Consider the following 21,949-nt stretch of genomic DNA (forward strand, 5'->3'; position numbering starts at 1 on the left):
TTTTGCTGCTGTTCACGTTTGCTTCTGCAGCAGATCCTAGGGGCCACCGGAGGGTTGCATGAGGTGGGCAGGGCAGGGCAGGGACCTGTCCCACTGCTCCAGCCATGCATGGAGCATGGCAGTCGGGGACAGTCATTCAGCCATTAGTAATAGTGAGAAGCAGCTGAGCTCTATTTTGAAGACACAAGAGTGGTATTTTCTCCTTTCTGAGATGTGCTGGTAGGCTTTGCTGTACTTGCTGTACTACCACCTTTTCTGTTTTTCTTTCATGGTTCATAATCCCTTGTGTGTAACATAAAGGTACAGCACCCACACGGCCCTTTTCATCCAAGAGTTGTAAACCAGTATTAGAGAGCTGGAACTGAAGGCTAGAACAGACAAGTTGAAATAACCACTTTTTGTCAAAGGATTAGAGCCATAGTTTCCTAATATTCACCTCTGTGGTCTAACCATTATGTGGGTTGCTGGCTGCGGAGGTGAAATCATTCTGGTGTCCCATATCCAGCACTCTACTACCAAATTAGATTGAGCAAGAATTGTGAGAGCCTTGTGGCTGGCTGAATGGTACCTGGCAGAAAGACTCAGAAAACCTTAAAGTTTCACTCTATTCAAATTTGTGGGCAGAAGGATTTCAGCAATAAGAGTAATTTTGCTTTAAAGGTGACCTGCAAATAGTAGTTAAGGGTTTGCAAGTCTCTCTTATTAATTAAGAAAGGACTAATACCTCTTATTTATTTCCAGGGGATTTTTTTATGGATATTTTTAAAAAAATATATAGATACTGTAAAATGCTGTTACTAGTAGTTTTGTCCAGTGTCCCCTGAATGGTCTATCTGGTGTTTATTTAAACTTGTCAGAATATCAGGAAAATGCATAACATATTCCTTTCTCCTGATACTTAGTCTCTACAATTACATAAATATTATTAAATAAAAGCAACAATTAGTTTTCTAATGCATGGCTCCATTTGTTTTCTTAGGCTATATTGATTCACTGTCAATCAAAGAACTGATGTTCCTTACCAAACTTTCAATTATTTATTCATAACTTGTAAGACATAAAAAAGGACAGATACATGTTTTTCTTTCTTACGCTGTCAACCTTTAATGTCAGAGAACTTCTGTTCGAATAATTCTCACACAAAGAACATCTGGGTGAAAAGGAAACTGAAGAAAGATAGAAATTGGCCCATATGCACAGTGGTTGCATTATAAACACTTTGCTGGGCTGAGAACTTGAGCATAGATTTATGGCATGTACTCTCTTTTTCTTGCAGACAGTAAGACCAGGCACGTGGTACTGGAAGGACGATACTAACACACTTGAATTTGCAAGGTAAGAAAGAAGTTTAGTTTCAAGTTATGCAGGTTTAGGCCTTGATACAGCAGTTCCAAGTAAGGTAAAATCAGTGTCTAATATTTTTTTACTTGAACACTGACTGCAGGACAAATTCTTGCCTTTTTTTTTTTTTTCTTCTTTTTGCAATTGAGACTGGAGCTCCTTGGCTGCTGCTCTGTGGCGTCATCTTAACAGAGGAAACCAGAAATACGCATTTACTCCATACTGCTCTCAAGCTGAACCCACTACAAGGGGATGGCTAAAAGTGTGTGGCAAGTCCTGCCATGTGTCAGAATCATGCACCATACACTGGAATAGCAGTGCTCGATGCGAGGGCCAAATGCCACCCTGGGTGTCTGTATGTGGAGGTCCACAGACTGATGTTCCCTTTTGCCAGTGTTATGTTTGACCCTGTGCAATGGTGAGAGCATCAGAGGACTGCAGACCTTTAGGGAAACCACAGCTCTGCAGAGACCAAACTGCACATAACTGTGTTTTGAATGTCTGTGGCAGTTGTGGATTAAGACTTTTTCAGGCCATTTAGACCATTGGGGCAGAAAAACCCCAACACCCAAACCATATCCCTCCTGCTTTCTTCTCAAATGCAGGGCAGGGAGCATGGTGGAACATGGCGATGGTGGGTCAGTCATGCACTGCCTGCTGCTGCTGCCTGCCCTGCTGGGCATTTTCCAAACCTTCGTCATGGTGGAGCCATGCTGCTCACCTCTCTACTGGTCACACACTACTGCAGGCGTCTGTGTCTCGGCATCTCTGGCCAACTTCTCTGTTGGGCTTGTGAACGCTGCTGACTCTGCCCAGTAGCTCTGCAGGGAGAGGTGTGAGCTCCCTGCTGACCTCTGCCTGTCTCTGCCCTCAAAAATCCCAAATAAAAGCTCTGGAATGGAGGAGTTTACATTTAAAATCTTCCTAAAGCCACTTGAGACATTGCTTGAGAGGTTTACATGGTAGAGTGCATATGGTAGCAGGAGATAGAGCAGAGAGAGCCAGGGAAGCCCCTTTACTCTTGCTTCTGTATTCTTGAAAGCAATGTCCCATGCTGATTTCACCACAACCCAGATGTTTTCTTAGTGTCAGAGGCCAGAATAGATACAGCTTTGTATCATAGGATGTTGACCTCTTTGTACTGCTGCTAGTAATTTAAACTCATACTAATGCATGCTCATACTCTGTATTTCAGCTCCAGTCCAGCAGCTGAGAAAAACCTTAAGGAAATAAATACTCTCTTTCAGGAAATGCGTGTAAAGACATTAAAGAGGTATTTCAATTTGACTAGCTTAGCTCAAAATGAAACAAGATCATTTGGGTGGGAATATTTTTATCCATTGTCTTAGGATCATGCCTGAACAGAGCACATGGAACAGGAAGCCTGCTGTCATTTCAACAGGGTGGATGAGTGGTCTGAACATAAAGACAGAGCCAGACATGCCTGATGCTGAATGCTAGCTCAGGCACTAGCCTGGTATGGTTTTGGTAAAGTCATTCAGCATCTTTGTTGCTGTTTCCAGATCGCTTAGAATGAGGTAATAATTCTCATCTACTCTGAAGAGTATTGTGAGGTAATTAATTCATCTGTGTAAGGCACTTCAAAGATTAAATTATTATTATTATTAATAATAATAATTTTATAAATTCACAACACAGTATAGCTGACTTTCATCCATTGCTTAAAACCTCTTTGATCTAAATAATATAGTCACAATTTATTATATTAGCAACTAAAAGAGCAACTTCAGACGCAACCTTAGAGGTGAAATGTCCTATTTCTCTCAACATCCCCAGCCTGTTTTGTGGTAATAATAGCTGAAAGTTACTTCAGGATACCTGCCAAACACATTTCACTGCCTGCCACTTTGAAACTAAGCGCAATGAAAACAGTACATACCAAGTAGATAATCTTAATATTCTCAGACTGGAATTAACATTGTGTCCTTAAATGTCACATATTGGTCAACCACCAGCATCTTCCAAGACAATTGCAGTTCAAAGCTCCCTGAAAGAAAGCTGGCTGACAAAGAAGGAAAATTGCATATGATAACCCAGTGGCTACAACATGAATATGTGACGTTAGATGACGTCAAATGTGAGTAATTGCTGGTATTTCATATCAGCAAGGCATTGCCCATACAAGTTAGGGTGCTGTTTCTACTAACACTAGCAATTGTTTTTTGAGGAAATATTGTTTTTCTCTGTATGTTTTCAGATGCTGCTTTGCTTTTGAAAGACACACATGAGTCACTTCACATGTTATCACTTGAAGTAGTTATGGGGTATGTCATTTAGATTTTGTTTTGAAAATTATGTGTGTGTAGCTGGTAGGGGAGGGACTAGGGTGTATGAGAAGTAGAATGAGTATCAGAGGTTTAAAATCTCATCTGGGAGGTTCAGTGGAAAACAATACCAAATGCATGTTTTCCTCGACATGTGTAGAGAAATAATCCTATCACCTGTTTGAAAGCCTTCCACTCTTACCTAAGGGAAGCCAAGAACTTGGGCCTAAATATTCCAAGGCTGTTATCCATTTTACTCTAAGTTAAATTCAATGTTAGCCAGCACATCCCCAACACTGGGTGCACCAGGAGTGCTAACATGATTGGGAGTCTGAGCTTCCTTCCTGTCCTGCTGCTGTTTATGTAGGAGCTTCAGGGCTCGTTATTTGCTGCTGTCACTTATCAGCGTTACTTCTCTATAGGCTATAAGCAAGGAGGCAGCAGGCGGAGCATTATTTCTCAGAGGCATATCCCCATCATCACCAGGGCTGTACAGTGGCTACGTTGTCGTTGACTTAGGAATGCATCTCTGGACCTTGTTGAGCCTTAGTCATACTGTCCGTTCAGAAGGGGAGAGGTGTCTGAGTTGTCTCCCTTTTCCTTTGAAAATGAATGCCACTCTTTCAGTATGTTCGGTGCAAAAAACATTCTTCTCGGAAGTATGTCTGGTAATATCCATTTGAATCCACTCTTCATCATGTTTATTGGACTCTATTAGTAATTCTGTAAAAGCCTTCAAAGTCTTAGTTTGAGGTGTAGTGCTGGCTACGAACATGTCTCAGCCACATAGCTAATATTTGGTATTATGCAGGCCCTTGAGCAGAGACTTTGTTCTTTTTCATAATGGTCTTGTAGTGTCTGTATCTGTAAATTTGCAGGCTTCACAGTGACCTTTCTACCTCTCATTTAGGAATGAGAAACTAGATGACTTCCTCATGGCCCTGCTCTTCTACATATCTTTTTACCTGGAAAAAATTGCCCTAGAAAAGAAATACAGATCCTTGACTTCGTGAGTACACAACTGTAGGGGTGTAAGTACACAGAGCTTGCCCCAGCAAATTTGGAATCACAGGGAAGTCTTTCGTGTCAGAATCAGTGGGACTCTGTGCGTGAACGAGGACTGCTTGGTGTACTGGCCTAGTATATCAAATAGTACAGAGACAAAGCCCTTGGTCTCACTGTTTATGTCTCCCATACTCTCCAAGACATAGGCTCCTCTGACTATGTAGAGAGACACATTTTCTGGGAGGGTTGGAACCCCACTTTGCCTCAGCCTTGCCTTGAGGAGCGTGCACTGTTTTTCACATATCATGGCATCACCGTAACCTCCCTTTCAAGATGGTGGCAGGATCCAGTCCTGCTGCAACAGGGTCACCAAATAATTTGGCTTCTCAAGGTAATGCTGCAATTTGAATAAATCATTACTGCTGCCACCAACGTTAAATCTATGTGAGTGCCCTGGATTGAATTACCATCCCTTAATGACATTTCCCAGTGTTAACATTAGCATCCAGTCATTTCTGCTTGCAATACAAAGCAGCAAATAGTCACAACTGAGTCTGCTGGGTGTTAATTTGTGCTGTGGGTCACATCACTTTAATACTTCATTTCTAAATACTTTGCAAAGCAGGTTCAGATGACTCTTAGGTGCTAGAAACATGTTATAACATGAGGAATACATGCTAGGAAAGCAGTTCCCAAGTAAGGGTGTGTGACCACACTTGCTACCTTGCAGAATGGAAGTGAGGATGCCAGGGGAATAGTTTAGGAGCTGCTGTGTTAGAGGGTTATATGCCATGGGAGAAAGCATTACAGAATTACAAACTATGATTGTAGGAAACTTCAGTGACTTTCTGGAGTCTGTGACAGTCTCTGAGAATTGATTGGCCATTTTCTTACAACACTTAATGATTGCTTACTTCACAATTCATGAAGCCTTTATGTAGACGGGCTGATTTATCTGGATTGAAGAAAAGACTGTTGGAGGATTTCTGGCCTTAACGAATTGATTTGTTCTACATCCATAGATTGACAGGTGTTTCAGTGTGCAAGGAGTAATTCATAAATAAAACCATCAGCATAGTTTCATACACAAAGGTCATAGATTCAGTTGAAGTGCTCTGGGCTGCAATTTACGAAATGATCCCCTGCTCTTGGCTGGTAAAGGACAAGGAGGACAATCCATGGGTCAAGACCCTCATTATGGCTCATATCATCTACTGGTATGGCAAATACAAAACCAGACTGAAACAAAGAGAAGTTTGGACCTACTGCAATGTTTCTTGGATCAAGAGGGCTCTGGTTAGTAGGTATCAACTATAAGCAGTGCCAGGGGAGACTTTTCGGTGTGTTCTGCCATGCAGTGCTCCCAAAGTGAGTCTGCCTTCTGGTAGGAAACATGTACTTACTCTCCACTTTTACAATACTGTTTCATTTAGATTCATTAATCCACTGGGAAGTGGCTTTCTTGTCAGGATTACCTGCATACTATCCTGTGTTGACATCAGAAAAGCTTAAAGAAGAAACACCATGCAGAAGCAGGAATTCAGGATATTGATCTACTGAAGTATAAATACAAGGAAGGAAAATAAAATGACAAAAGGCTGTTTCAGGTCCTATTTAATGTTGAAGTTCATCCTTAATTGTTTTAGCATCTTTGCTCACTTGGAGGAGCTGGGAGATATTAATCACAGTGTGAAGAGCTTTCTGATACTGCATCTCTTTTCCTGTTCAAGTAGGAAAAGAGATGCAATAACTTCCCATTTCCTCTGTTATCCATCTGGTCTAATTCTGCACTTGGTATGTGATATACTTCAAATCAAATGTAGCAAAGACTATCTTTTACATCCTTTGGAGTAAAGATCTGGAATGGTCTTCCACTAGGAAGCAGTGGGGGCAGGCAAGAGAACTACTTTGTTTCTGAAGGTGGAGCTCCATGAGCTTGTGAAAGGGATTCTGTAACTACATAATAGAATCATAACGACATAAAATTACACTTGTGATAAGAATCCTTGGGTTTGTGATATGCTGGTGTACTTGACAGAATGTGAAAGAAAATTGCGGAGCCATTTGTTTTCCTATATCTATCCCATGTAAAGCCCATGTTCAGGGCTGTTACAAGTGGCCTGCTCAGGAGCAAAACTCCCTCCCCCTTCCTCCAAGATATAATTTATCTTTATAAATTTTATAGGAGCTTTCTTGCTTTCCTGTGTAGAACTGCATATGTGCCACAACTAGAGACAGACCGCAGGCAAGACCTGCTGGTACCATTTCATGTTTCTCATTAGTGATACCTATAATTTGCTCCTAGTTAACTGACAGACAGATTACTTGGAGACAGGCTTGATGACCCACCTAGTCCTTTATCAGCCTCATGTTCCCGTATGACAGACACATCCAATGGCTTTGCAGTTCTCGAGCTGCTCTTCTTGTAGACCCTGTGTAACACAGAAAACAACACTGGTTATTCCTGCTCCTAGTTGGTTTGTTTTGGGATTCCTGCCATTTCGGCTGCCTAACTCATCTCTTGGGTCTACTTTTGTCCACAAGGAGCCAGGCCTGTTAGCCTGAGTTAGCCTGAGCTCCTCAACTGTCTTATATCTAGTCCACATTGCCTCAAGAGAACATCTAAGACCATCCTGGCTTCAGAGGTCATTGCTTCTGTGCATTAAACTTTCTTTGGAAGAGAAAGTATCGAAAGGGGTTCCTATCAGGATGATTCTGGACATCTTTGATTTCTTGTGACTTTGTCTTTTGTTGATACCATGCTGATTCTTTGTAAATCCAAGTCTGAGACTTTCCTGGCTTTTTCTAGGTTCAGGAAAATCTTGTGACTAACTTCAAAAATAACCAACCAGTTTTCCAAAGCAGCGGGCATGAGGCATTCCCCCACTGCAGACAGCTTGGGAGTATTCACCTCTGAAACAGTGACTCTAAGGACAAAAACTTGCCAGCGGTGGATGAGACATGAATGGAACAAGGGCTATTATTTCTGTCCTGCATTTTCTTTCCCTTTTATTTTCTGTTTCTGCTTCCAACCCTTTCATGTCTTTTGGAGAAAATCTGCTGAAGTTTATTAGCAATTATCCTTGAGAAGCCCAGAGTAATTGTCCTAATTTATTAAAGATGGGTTGTGTAGGAAGCTTTACAACTGGAGGCCATCAGGAATAGGACAGATAAAACCAACTCTCCTGAGTGTGAAAGGAGGCTGGTAACTTTTAGGCTAGTAGCGCTCTCAGGCACCACCAGACACTCAGGTGGATTACAGGGGAAGCAGAGGAAATAGAAAGCTCTTTGGTTTAGCATACCTTAGTGTTTGATCTGAATTGGTTTAAAATACAGGCTTGTGGTGGCAGCTGTTCCTGTTTGAGGCGGTACCAAAAGCGCTTCTTGTGTGGTTTTGAAGAGGAGTAAGTGCTATCTCTGAATGAGCCAGACCGACTGCTCCAGGCCGCCCGGTGACAGAGCCTGTACCTGGAGATATCTAAATGGACCTCCAGGGCTTTTATGCAGGCTGCAGAAAGGGTTTATAAGCTATGCAGGATCAAAGATGGGCTGTGGGTATGCAGCTTATAGGTTGTGTGGAGTAAGAGAGACTGCCTTGTGGCCCCACCGGCATTGCCAAGCTGTGCTGGAAGCATCTGACCCCAGGCTTGCCACAGTGGCGTCCCTTCACAGTGGTATCATGCAGCATGTTGGTTTATGTGCATGAAAACAAAAGCTCACTTCTCAGGAACAGTCACTCTTTCTGGCATGCCTTCTGTCCAGAGCACCTCCCCTGAAAACTTTTTTCCCTTTTTGTTTTAAACAGGACTATGATATCTTTTGAGAAGACAGAAATGAACAATGTGCTGGAGAAGTTAGCAGTGTCCAGGATTCACCTTGCCAAGGTGTACTGTAACCTTATCCTTGGACGAGGCATGGCACAGCAGTCTAGTGGAAAGTAAGCCGGTCCCTTCTGGGGATTCACTCTATGCCAAGGGCCAGAGCAGCCCAGGGCCAAGGCCTCTGTTGAGTGATACAAGTGAATGCCCAGCGTAATAAATGTCTTGTGAGCCAAGGAGTCACAGAGGACGAAAGGACCATGGAGCAGAGAAGTGTCCTGATCTCCCTGCAGCTCTATCTCATCCCATAACCAACTCTAAGAGTGGCCACAAAGCAGCAGAGCTTTGGATTCCAGACTGGAAAGCTCTACCCCTGGTAGGCGGAAGCCTTGCTAGGTATATAGAGCAGGAAACTTTAATAGGTTCAATGTGAAAGCAGGGCAAAAATCAGTGCCAGCCCTGGATCTTACCCCTGCCACTTCCTCCTAACTAAATCTTGAAAGCACATGGCTATGTACCTGCTGGTTGCCACTGATCCCTGCATGAATTCCCTTTTATGCCAAGTCTGAAATAGTGTAAGGCTAGCCTGGTAAGTGAAGGAGACCATGTTCCTGAAGAGCAGTAAGCGAAGGAAGTAGAGACAAGAAGAGCTTGCGCTTGGGTATTGGAAGAGTAGGTCTTCTACTTCTGAGTGGGGAAAACAGTGCATGGTTTTTTCAGAATGGTGGACACCAACTTCCCTTTAGATGCAATGGTTCCAACAGTGAACTGATAGGGGAGAGAAACCCATAGAGGGAATTAAACAGGAAACTGAAGAAGGCCAGGGAAGATAGGAGGGTGTTTAAAAAGGCAGAAAAAACAACGGAATGACGGGGAAAGAAAAGGGGAGTTTTAAAAGGACATGAAGGTGTTATGGTTCAGCCCTGGCTGGCAACTAAGCACCACAAAAAATGGTTACTGGAAGGGGAACGTAATGACAGAGTGATCATACACTGTGCTAGTGTTATGGACTCCTTTGTCAGCCATGTATGTTCCTGCACAATGTTTCCCTTCCCTGGCAGTAGAAAGGAGCTGGCAGTCACCATCCAGAACCCCAGTCCCATGGGATCTTCTCAGAGCAGTTTCAGGCAGATTTTTTCTGTTGGTTGATGTGAAACTGCTGCCAGTCCCCAGAGGAGTCACAGACATCTTCACCTGCCTTCCTGCCACACAGCCCTGAGCAACCTTGCTCTTGGCTGGGGTGGAGGAACCTGGGCTTCCTTCTAATCAAGAGGAGAAGGTAACCTGTGAAATGGTGGAGTCAAAGGGGAGCAGAAATTGCTGTCCCAACAGGGCTTTCATTTTAGTGTGCCCCATCCCATGAGGTGCTGGACCCTGAGAATTAAGAATGTGTTCCCTCTGCATCCTGGCACATCAGCATTTCACCAGGCACTCCTGGGAGCAGCCTTTTTTGCCAGATCCTTGTTCCCAGGTTCCTGCTGAGCAAAAGCATCCTCTCAACCTTCTTGCTTGTTGGAACAGGAGGGTCATGACAGCATTTCATTATTTCTGTTGGGTGGCCCTAATGTCTGCAGTTGGAGGAACTTACTGCAGAAAGTAACTTGAATCCAGGAACTGGGAGCAGCTGGATAAAACAGCCTGTTGTATACCCAGCTAGTTAGCTTTGTTGCCTCTTCACTCACTCTTACTGTCTGCTGGGTGGGAATAAGCAGGATTGAGGCAAGCTAGATGTCCAGTGGCAAAAAAAAACAAAACAAAACAAACCAGCATGGGAGTGAGAGCAGAGAGCTGAAACAAGAAACTGTGTTCTTTAATATTTCCATCACAGTTGGGGTTAGAGGCTGGCAGTGGGTTGGGATGTTGGTGTCCAGGCTGTGAAAACACAAAGGCTAGAAAAGAGCTGTGTCTTAAAGCCTTCATGATGTAAGGTGCTGTATAAAGAGAGACCTCACTGAGTTACTCATAGCAGGGTGGCGGTAGCTGACTACAGCTGACTTCAGAGTTAGGCTAATGCTGAGTGTGTTATAATATAGGGCACTTCCCATACCATACTGCAATTATATAAATACAATCTTTTCCAGGCTGACTCAGATTAGCCTTAAATGTTATCTGGATCCTCCCAGACCATTATATGAACTGCCAAATACAAAAGCTAAAGGACAGAACTCATTAGCATTCTTAATTATAAAAGATGGTTAGGAATTTTTTGAGCACACATTTTTGGATGGGACAGGTCCTTCATCAAAATGGAAACTGTCAGGAAGGTTACTTTTGATGAGTTTTTTTTAACCTGAAAAATGTTTAGATTAAATAGCTGAGAAACTATTGATAATGTACCATCCCCAGTTTTACTATATTTTCTTATAACCCAACTATGGGTTCATGATGCTGTTCAAGTTTTGCTTTTCACTTTAATTCACCATAACAACATCTTAATAAAATCTTCTACTATGTTGGTGAACTGCTTTCCCTTCCAGATCTGCCAAATGTCCATGTGTTCATATGAAACTCAATTTTTCACATAAGGTTTTCTCTGAAATTTTAAAAAGGGAGGCTCAGGTGGAGAACATCTTCATCTTAACCATTTACATGATTCGTAAGATGTGGCATTAAAATCCTATCTTGATACTATCCCAGACTGGAATTTGAGAGAGTTCCTCCAGACCTGTTATTTGTGTATGTTTGTTAGCATTAGTCCTTTTGTGCCTCCAATGCTGAGGAAGGAATAGGTGTGTCTGGCTTTCTCCTTTCAAGTTGATGGGGATTGTGCAACCTTTTTGTGGTGCCAGTTTCCTTATGGGCATTTGTTATAATGGGAAAAATACAGTGTTCCCTAAGCTGCATGCATCAATGGAGCAAACAGTTGAGCCAGCCCTTACTGATCCTTGAAGCTGGCTTGATCCATGGGCCACTGGAGTCATAGCTGTGGTGGAGGGAGCTGCTTAATGACACAGGAAGCATTTCTTCCCCATGTACCCCTATGCACATCTTTTAGATGTCTGAAGCCACTATCATCTTGCATCCGAACCCCATGCTTACTGCATTGTTTGCCCTTGGCTGTGTTGCCCTCTTCTTTTAGGCATGAACTCATCCCACCCCCCTCACAGCTCTGAGAAATCAATGTTACTGTATCACTAGTAATATGGTGCTTTTTGCTTATTCTGTCACATTCCTTACAAGTTCTGTCCTGAAGCTTGTTGCAAGTTTGATGTTTTCCTGACCCTTTCTGTATTTTCCTAGGTAATTAGCAACTGTGCCCTAGACATGGGAGGTGCCTCCTAGTTCAACACTTACTTCAGGAAACTTTACTTCAAGCAGGTCTCTTAGCTTAATACCTCACCTCAGGGAAGAAAGCACTGGGAGAAAGAAGGGTGGAGACCCCTGGCCTTATTTGACTCTAATTATTAGCATTATTTTCTGTTGCTGGCCTCTACATTTAACCCTCTGCTAAACTAAGGACTGGTTCTAAGATGTTTCACATGCTGCGTAATGTTAAAAGGTGAAGTTGAGTCTCACATTTAGGTGTTAGAAGCTGGGGCACTTTAGGTGTCTCCTCTGGTACTCTGAAGACAGAAAAATGTGCTTTACCAGAACTCATAAGGAATCAAAAGCATCAGAGTTGTTCTGGGAGTCCTGCTTTGGAAAACAGCCATACTATGCTTGCAGAGTCAAGCTTCTTTTCCCTAGCACAATATGTGAAGTGTCAGGAGGATTATGGCTGGTGGGAGCCAGGTAGGGAGATACATGGTCTTCTTTATCGAAAAATCAATAAATAAAGCTCAGAAGATGATAAATATTGCTATGGTGCTGAAAGGTGTTATCTTCATGGTCTGCTCTGCACTGGTGTTTCTGGTGTGATGGCAGCTGGAGGTATCCTGGTTGTGTGGAACGCTTAACTTTACCAGGAAGATTAGGGACATGGCAGGAGTCATGATCATGAGAGTTGATGTGGAGACAGGCTTTCCTGTGCATCTACCAGGACTAAGCCAAATCTGTGAGGAATCTGTAGGCTAGCAGGGAAAATTTGCTTTCATTTCCTTGAGGGTGAGTCGTGCCATCTCCAGGAGAACTGAGAGGCTGCTCGGATGTGTGCGTCACCCTCTGCTTTAATGGCTGTTACCATGATGGACAGTCATTTGGCTTTGTGTGAGAATCCCTGGCTCAAGTGGGTGGTGAGAGCACCTCTAGGCTTCCACTGGGCAAATTAGTGCTTCTATAACAAAGGCCCTTTGTCATTCTCGGGCATGTTTTATATTTCTTCTTGGAGATACATCAGGCATCTCCTTCTTAGTTTTCATGTTTAATGACCAGCATTGGCCTGGCTTTGGGCCCTTGGTAACTTTGCTTGTTGCTCTTCCAGTGATGTCAGGAAGAGTTTTTTAATTGACTTCAGTGGGAACTGGATTAGGTCAGCACTGACGACTTTTGAGAGGCCCATGCAAAGAGCTCAGTCTAGATAGCATAGCAGGGAAGCCTCGCACACTCATCACATCCAGCTTTGTTCTCTGTCAGATTTAATTAACTGAGCCATACAATATTTTGCATTTTCTCCTTCTGAGGCAATGCAGAAGTCTTGCCTTTCTCTTGGACAGTGGGTTTCCACACGTTCATAATGAGGATCTACCAGCAACAACTTTATTGCTCTGGTGAAAAGCTAGCTTGGCATAGCCCCATGAGTCATTCAATGCTCTGTTCAGAGAACTGAAAGGAAAACTGCTGCTATTAATTTTGTGCTCTTGTCCACTGCCTTAGGGAAAAACCATCATTGCAGAAAGATCGGAGCTACTTTGAGGTAAGAAAGACACAAAGATAAATGGAGAGTGTGATTAACTGTCAGCCCAGAGCGTGTCCCTCCCTTGCATATCCAAATGCTCCTTTTCTTTTTGGTTCCCCCAGTAGGGGAACTTGTAGGGCACAACACCTTGAATAAAATGTTACCTCTAGGGCCTACATGCCCCTGTAAAATACCGTCTCTTTGCCCTTCAGCCCAAGCCTTTTCCCCTTGGAGCCCTCTGCCAGGGAGTTTCATTCCCTTTGTGGCTCTTGGACCACAGGCAGTTCCCACCATAGCCTGAGGTCCCTCTGGGAAGTCTGGTCTATGGATTTCTTCTCATCATTGGCCTCATAGTTTTATCTCTGTAAGTAAGAAATTTTACAGCCTTCTTTTATTTCCATTGCCCTTGGTGACATATCTAGATGTCAGTAAGCTATTCTAGCCTGCAAAACACAGCTCCATCAGCCGTTTATGAGACTTGCTATGTAGCAGGGCTTCAGCAAATTAATTCAAAACAGCTGGGCCCAAGTTATACTTCATACTTCATGAACTGGGAAGCCTTTCCTTGAAAGAGGGGAACTCTGGATTCAATTCCAAGGATACACAGTAGTCCCAGCAGTGCCATCTTTTCACGAACAGACTTAGTAGAGATTCGATTTAGTGGGAATTGAATCAGCTTGTGCCAAGGATCACAAATGTTATATAGGAGGGAAAAGCTAGATTTTGGGGTTTTTTTAATCAGTAAGCAGACATGTGGAGGTGAGATGCAATGAGTTCATATTTGCTAGTAATACTTTCTGTGATCATAATGCTGTCATTCAGGATGGGGAACATCTTGTCTACCTGCAGCTGCCCAAACAAGAGCTGTCCAGTCAGACCATGCCTTTTGGCTGCCTTGACAGCCATTGCAGAAAAGAGAAGCTCAGCCAGAGGGTGAATTGTTGCCTCTGGAGACAGATGTGTATGATAGGAGCCCCCACAGAATGACTCATTCCATCAGTCTCCTTCCATCGATTATTGAAGGAAACTGGGTGGTGATCTCAGGTTATTGTCTTAGTCTTCTAGCAACAAGACTAAGCCAAATTGGTCAGAGTTGGGCAAGATTAAATCCATTTGAGATAACTCTGTTTCTAGCCTCATCTGTCTGCATACCTTTAAAAAACCCAGTCCTTTCAAATCTTCACTGATGCAAGCATGGTAAAGGTTGATGCCAAATGGTGGATGGAATTTTAACGCAGTCGTGCCCAGCTGCACTCTGGGGTGCAGTGGGACTCTGGGCTGTTTCCCAGTGAAAGAGGGGTCTGTGTTTTGCATTTAGGGCTTGTACAACTTCAGCAGCTATGTGACTTGGCTTGCGTTCAGACGGAAGCACTTCCAAGTGATTCAGGAAGAAATCGGCAGGCTTCTTTGCTCTGATGTGTTCAATCCTGCCTTAAGAGGCAAGAAGAATATTGCCTTGCAGAAACCAGGGGATGGAACTGCTGATGCAAATACTGTGCAATTGCTGTATCCGAGGTACACATCTGACACTGCGGTGAGTCCTTAGTGAACCTGACCTGTTCGAATACACTGAAGTAACACCTGCATTTGTGTTCTTTCAAGAAAAGACCGTGACAAACATCCTTCCATAAGCACCATGATTCAGCAGCGCTCGCCAGCGCTGAGCACGCTGCTGCCATTACCGAAGGACAGTGCTCAATACCTCTTCCAGAACCACGACTGGCAGGCTAGGGACCCTCAACTCTGCATGTGCGATGACCTGCCAGACTTCTCTGAATTGTTCACTAGCAAGTAAGGGGGTATTTCTCTGCAGAAATAGATTTGGTAGTGCTATGAGGAAGGATGTCAGACAGCTAGCTCTTCCTTGCCAGGAGAGGGGCCATTGGACTGAGGACTTGGCCTACACAGGAGTTACAGAGGAACAGGAGTGTAAGTCCTGAGAGACCTGAGAAAGCCTGAAACTTGCAGAGGTAGCACTCTTGGTTAGCTGATGGCAAAGCAGCTACTGTCCATTGTAGTGCTTTGTTAAAACTCAAAAGTTTTATGGGGAAAGGAAATAGGCCTTAACATAAATTTGAACAGAAATTAATCAAAGCCTCTCAAAATCAAAATAGGATGTTTATTTTTCCCTCTTATGTTTCATTCCCATTTCTTATTTCTTCTTGATTTTTAGTTTTTAATAGTGTTCTGATCAGACATTACTGATGTACTTTATTCAAAAAAAGCATCTTTACTACATTGTATTTTTTAAATATAATTTTGATTGTAATAGAGATAGAACCTTTTATTCTGACTCATGATAAAACCAAAATCTTTCAAGCCTGGGTATGCCATTCCCAGAGGAATTCCATTACCCATCCAGCTATGGTTAATAACAGTATCACTACAGTACTTTTTAATGTAATAACTAATGTAAACAGGACCACCGTAAATCAGTTTTGCTCCGTTGTCGTGTATGTAAGGCTCCCTGTTAAGACTTTTCCTCATAAGTCTTCTTTTTCTGCCTGGAAATTAGAATTTGAGAATTGTCTCAATTTGCCTGGATCTTCAGAGTTCTGGCAATCTAATGAATGCTACAGCCCTGTCCATGCAAAATCTTTGGACATATCTACAACACATGACCAGCAAATCTGGTATTTCTTGAGAGCATGAAATTTGCTACAAATGCACATGTAATTGTTTTATGCATGCTTTGGAAGCTGGGTGCATCCTAAGCATCTTGGCTTTATAGCTTATGCAGAGAGTCATGTAATCTGTATGCAATAGGGCCAAACTTTCCAGGGAGCGCTGAGCTTCTCTTGGATGTATGCAATTCATACTGTGAGCATGCACACTCCAGACAGAAACATAGCGTAGTGTGCAAGGTGCTGAGGGTATAAGCATGGTGATTTGTTTTTCCCCTGTGGTAGAGGAGATACTCTCTGCTAAAGGGAGCAAGGTTCCTTGCTGGTTTACCTAGGGAACATTGCAAATCTGTTCCCCTTTCTCCTGTTTTCCTTTGCTTCAATGTGTCAAGCAAATTAACAAGATGTTTCCTAACAGGGTGGGCATCATTGGAGCTCATTGTAGTGAGTTAAAATCTCTCTTAAGCATGTCTGATGGGACAAAGGAGGAGGAGGAGGTTGAGCAGGAGGAAGAACAAGGAAGAAAAAGCAGTGACCTCAGTTTGGCACTTCTGGGAAGCCCCCGAAACAGGCTTAGAACTCAGAGCACTGTGCTCTGAAGAGCAATGGAAGAAGGTGACTGTAATCAGAGCAACTAGCAGACGTGATATTTATGTTGAGTGGCATGGTTTCACGTTGCTAAATAAATCACTTGGAAATTGCAGCTTAAGAAGCCTAACTCATTTGTCAGAGGTGGGGTAGTTCAGCACACAAGGGTGACTGGAAACCTGGACCGTAATTCCTGGTTCTGTCACTAACAATTCCATCTTCATCTTAATGCCTTCATTGCACCACTTCAGAGATTATTTTACTGACTTATTTTGGGAAGTGTTTTGACACCTGCAGATGAATAAGATTATTGATTTTAATGTCAACTCTCTATTTCTAAAGAGTTAGCAAAGCAACCAGGAGACATGACTTACTACAGTGTAAAAGTTGCTGAAATTTTGCTTTTGAAGGAAGTTACTCTGGAATCTTTAATATATTGTGTTTACTTCTTTTTCTATTTCTATGGTCTCTCATTTTGTTCTTGGATGTATGACTCGTTGTGAAATAAGTATAGCAAAAAGAAATGCTGTTATTTAAAATATCTACCAAGTTTTCATTTAACTTTATATTTTTAATTATTTATATATATATTTAATCTTTTATCATTGATTTCACATTATTGGGAAAGCAGATTTTAGATGTTCAAATATGCAGTTAGGATGTCAGTATCTTGAAACAAAATTAATTCATGGCAAGAAATGGTATCATTTTACCTGTAAGACTATGTGTACATGCTAATCATTAGCATCAAGAGGAAAAATTTAGGATGAAATACTGATTTTGTCAATAAGAACCAGTGAAAAAAAAAAGGGGTGATTAAACAGTGGAAGAAAACCAGAGAGGTAATATTTTCAGCATTGTTAAGGGGAGAAATTTGACATATTAGTGATGGTTTGGAAGTTTTTCAGCCAAATATATCTATGCTGGATAAAAATAATACAGTTTTCCCTTGCAATGTGTGGTTCAGTTTTTAAAAGGATGAAATTTTGCAGCATGATTGTGATGAGAAATTTACTTCTTCTGGAGTAACCAGTGGTCCAGAGACTAGATCCCTTACGTGGCAGGGCCCTGCACTGCCTTATTCAGACAGACACTTAACTGCACATTCACAGCTGTTATTCAGTCTCTTCACTTAGACTGGCACATTATATTAACACCTAAGTAGCACTGTGGCCTAGGCTTGTTTTCCATATGTTGGGTGAGTCCTTTTACCATTTGATGAGGCTGTTGTGGCCTACAATTTCTCTCTCAAGCTTTTCACTAGACATCTGTTCTGGTAAAGAGAAAAATATTTAAAGTAACCTCTTAGACATTTTGTGGAATGGAAAACACATATTCTCTCCCAAAGGAGGAGAAATATAAAAGATGTATTTAGGACTGTGTATGAGCCTGCTATATTGTCCTTACACACATGATGTGGAATGGTACACTTTATTCAAAATTAACATTTCTAGGTTATACACTCATTTTGCGCAGGCAGCTTAGTGCTCATATGGTCTGAAAAATGCTGATGAGACCTTGACATGGTGCTTTCATTGCAAGTTTTCTGACAGCCAGGCTGGGCCAAAGCCTGTGCAACTGTTTTTCCCAGCTTGGCCAAACTTCCAAACTTGTGTGTTTGGCCGAGTATGAATAGTGCATACTTGGCCAAACATACAAGAGGCAGTTGTGGTATCATTGCCCTGCAGCAGCATGGTTTCCCTACTGGATGATACAGCAAGATGTTGGTTAATACATGGAGCTGAGGGAGTGCACAGCACAGCTTCCTTCTCTTGGTCTCAGGAGAAACATTTCAGTTCCTGCATGATAGACCTCTATAAGCTAAAGGATGGGTACAGCTTTGTCCTCTAGCTGTGACACTGGGCCCTCTGTGATCTGTGTATTGACACCCCAGTACACTAGTCATTGCAAAAGCACCTTGCTTTGTCATGGCAAGCAAGCAGGCATCATATGGGGCTTTAAAAGGAGTATGAGGGAAGGTGTCCTTTGCCACACCAGTCCCGCGGGGCAATGTAGGCTGTGGTATGTGCTAATAACTGGGATTTGTGAACAGTCCCTGAAGCCTGGGGCAGAGATTTCACAGAGTTGCACACTTGGCCCGTGATGGGCCCAGGATGACAGGAAAGACCAAAGGGCAGCGCATGCATACACGTAGGCAGCAAAGCTCTTGGGTGCAAAGAGGCTTTTTGTGCGCTGTCAGTGCCTACAAAGTCTTTGTCACTGCAGAGAGGCAGAAGCATTGAGCAGCCACTGGCATTGCTCAGAAGCAGTCGGTGAGCTACTCAGACTGAGAGATGATGTTTTCCCCTCTCCAGATTCAAGGCAGGTTCCTCTGGTTCCTCAAGGGAAGTAGCCCCATGGAGCTACTTTCTCACCATGAAATAGTGAGCAACAAGTGACTGCTTTTGGTGTGCTGTTTTCCTTGGAGAAAAGGCAGCTCCAGACCAGGCATGGTATCAGTTACTTCTGTCTGCACCTAAAACATGCTGTCTGTCTCACTCTGCAGCAGTTACCTAGTAAAATCTGATGGTCCTAGCAAGCCGTGGTTTAAAATACTGTGATTGTTGGCCAAGCCCTCAGCCATGGCTTTGGGTCTAAGTTTTCTGTGGTAATCTAACAACAACCTTGAACTTTCCAGAAAGGATTGAGAAATACCTGGAAGTTCAGATCTTTTAGTCAGCAGAGTCCTTTGCAGGGCTGCCTTCTCAGCATTAAGTGTCTACTTCTGAGGTAATGTATGTCTAACACAGAGAACCCATGCTTGTTTAAGCATGTAAGAAAGACCTGGCAGCCTTTCACACATGACAGTGAGTCATCCTTCCAGCAGGAGAGAGTGAGTCAGAAAGGGCAGTTGACAAGCTTTATTTATCAGCCTCCTGTTATTTGGCCCAGGAGAATTTTACCCTGAAAAAGCCACCCTTGTTAATGACAGGCAGAGCTCAGACTTGTGTCATACAACTACTGGCTTTTTTCCCATAGGCTTTGCATGCCGTTTCATATCAGGAAATTACGGCAGGTTGGCCATTTCCATGAATTTTTATTTTTAAAGGGATTCTGAACATGCCAGCTATATTGGAATAGCTTGCCTGAGCTAGGGTTACCATAATGCCTCTTAGTGACGAAAAGAACCTGGAGTGTTCTGTGCAACAGCGTTTATAGAGTTCCCATTTATTTTCTTCTAGGGCTGCTTTGCTCAGAGCCTTAATTGAATGCTGCTAGCATGGCCTAGTGTCTTGGCTGGCTTTTGATTATGTTTCTGCCACTCATAAGCTCCACACAGGGTGTGTCAGGCTTTCCAGTGTAAGTATCTATTTTCAGAAGTTATATTGCTCTTGTTGTAGAAATTCATGCCAAGCAGAAAGTTGGCAGGAAACATCGCAACTCAGAAATGGAAAAAGAAACTGAGAAAAAAAGTAATCTGCCTGATGATTAGTTAAGGAAAATCTGCCCCTGGAGGTTTCAGGCTTTGTAGTTGGGAGAGAGATGGCAGTGCAGCAAGAGTAGCCACCTAGATGTGGGGTGATCATAGTGTGTAGTTGAGTCTCTTGAGGTATGGAAAAAAGCAAAGTAAGCTCAAGTCCTTTCTACTATTGTTGCAGATGGGTTTGAAGCAGTGACCTATAAAAGCAGCACCCATGTAGTAGCAGGGCTACAGGGCTCAGCGTGTTCTCAGTGAGCCAGCACGGCAGGACCTGGAGGTCTTGCAGGTTCTTTGTCTCTGATCCCTCCAGTTCAGTCCTGTTCTTCTTGTCCTGTTAGGGGCCAGTGCCTGATACACATGGAAAACCAAGGCAGCCTGAGCCTGCCCATTTTTCTGTGCAAGAGAGACAGGATAAAAGCAGCATTTGACCAGCAAAAACCAGATTTTGTCCATTTTTGCTTGGACTCACACAGGCATTTTAGTAGTGTTAAGCTCCATTGAGACCAGGGAACTAACACTCCTATATTCATTCAGGAATGTGGCTTTTTGTTACCTCTAGCCAAGTGGGGAGTCTGGATGCTGCTGTGGCCAAAGATGCCATAATGTATACTGATCCTGCTAACGTCCTCTCTCTGCCTGGGGTGGGGTGTGGAGAGATATACTTTTTAGTCCATTGTCTTTCCCCTCTCAGACAAAACACTCCATGAATCCTTGACAGAGCTCTGAAGAGTCTTCTTATTGCTCCTGTTTGTTCTGTGGCTTGTCTCTTTCGCCTTCTCAAAGCCAAAGCTGCACCTAACAACCAACTATCCTTCCAGCCAAGGAGGACCAACAGCAGCTCCTTTGCACAGACAGCTGGCACCATCACTTCACTTGCTCCACACCTGGGGATGGGCGTGTTGCTTGTGATGCTTTTTTACCTGCAGGTGTGCTGGGGGAAAGAAAGCCACAGCCAAACTGGAAACTGGACCAGGCAGTGATTTGCAGTAGGAAGAGGTTGTCAGTCTGGATTTCCTTAAGCAGGGCTTCAGATGTCAGTGATATGTGCTCCTGCTCTGGCTGGGACTAAGGCCTTCATCTTGTAAACAAGCTGCACTGGAAGCACCATGTACCAGTTACAGCTGCTGTGGCTCAGACTAAATTGTAAATGTTTGCAGTGAGATTTTTACAGCTTGAAGCAAATAAACCAAACCGCAATTCGGAGAAATTAAGGTTTTTCTTACCCTAGTTCTTCCTCCATGTGAGAGAAAGGATTTAAAGGTTCGAAGAACAAGTTGTAAGTGTACTGCCACCTGTTACAGCCTTTCTGTTTGGAAGAGACACTGATAATATAAATGCAGTGTATTTGTCCCTGTGATCTTGTTTATTTACAGAAGGATAAATGAGCCTTTTTCCCTTTCCTTTAATGCAGTAGAAAGAAACAGAAACTAGTTTCTGGACACACATTCCCAAGTCTGCTGGTCCTGACAAGGTCTGACTTCAAAAGGGACCCCCTTTATGTGGCTCCTTCCTTTTCTCTTTCCTGTATCAAGGCAACGCAAGCACATCAACCATGACCGTGTCTGGGCAAGCAGGGAAGTCCCTGACTTTATGAAGTCCTGCCATGGAAACCAGGTCTTTGAAAGAGGACTTCCACTGTTCATCTGTCTTTACTATATTAGAAAATGATAGTTATTCTTTCTACCGAATCTGGAAGAGTATGCACAACATGTTTCTGACTGTAATGCGATGTGTGGGGATTGTGGATTAAAGGCTTGCCCCAAGGCTGTTATTAGCATTTTTCAGTGTAATAATCAAGAGACCAAGGTGCATAGTCGAATTTAGGTGTTCACAGCAAGTCATTTCAAGACAGTGCTCAGATCTCTATATTGATTGGATTGGGAGACACAGTATTGCAGACCTGGATAGGCAGGGGATTGACCCACCCATTGCTCCTTTCTACTTAGAAGCTATAAGAGCTCTAACAGCTGAAGTGCTGTGATGGATGGATACATGCTTTTCAGAAGGAGGAAGGTGAGATGTGCAAGAAATGTTATGCTCTGCACAGAAACAGCCCAGATGCATGGAGTTCTGGTCAGGAGCTGGTCAGAGGG

At 43.1% G+C, this 21,949-nt stretch overlaps 1 protein-coding gene across 1 annotated transcript; it reads left to right on the forward strand.

Moving 5' to 3' along the window:
- The first annotated feature begins 2,481 nt into the window (after positions 1 to 2,481).
- Positions 2,482 to 16,842, forward strand: PPP1R36 (protein phosphatase 1 regulatory subunit 36). The gene is given in 9 exon segments (XM_030484455.1): positions 2,482 to 2,614; positions 3,318 to 3,439; positions 3,560 to 3,626; positions 4,537 to 4,635; positions 8,437 to 8,568; positions 13,202 to 13,241; positions 14,542 to 14,738; positions 14,826 to 15,014; positions 16,266 to 16,842. Coding segments are annotated over 9 exon segments (1,170 nt in total). The 5' UTR covers positions 2,482 to 2,510; the 3' UTR covers positions 16,486 to 16,842.
- The last annotated feature ends 5,107 nt before the right edge of the window (positions 16,843 to 21,949 follow it).

This window comes from Strigops habroptila, chromosome 4 (assembly GCF_004027225.2).
Source record: "Strigops habroptila isolate Jane chromosome 4, bStrHab1.2.pri, whole genome shotgun sequence".
NCBI lineage: Eukaryota > Metazoa > Chordata > Aves > Psittaciformes > Psittacidae > Strigops > Strigops habroptila.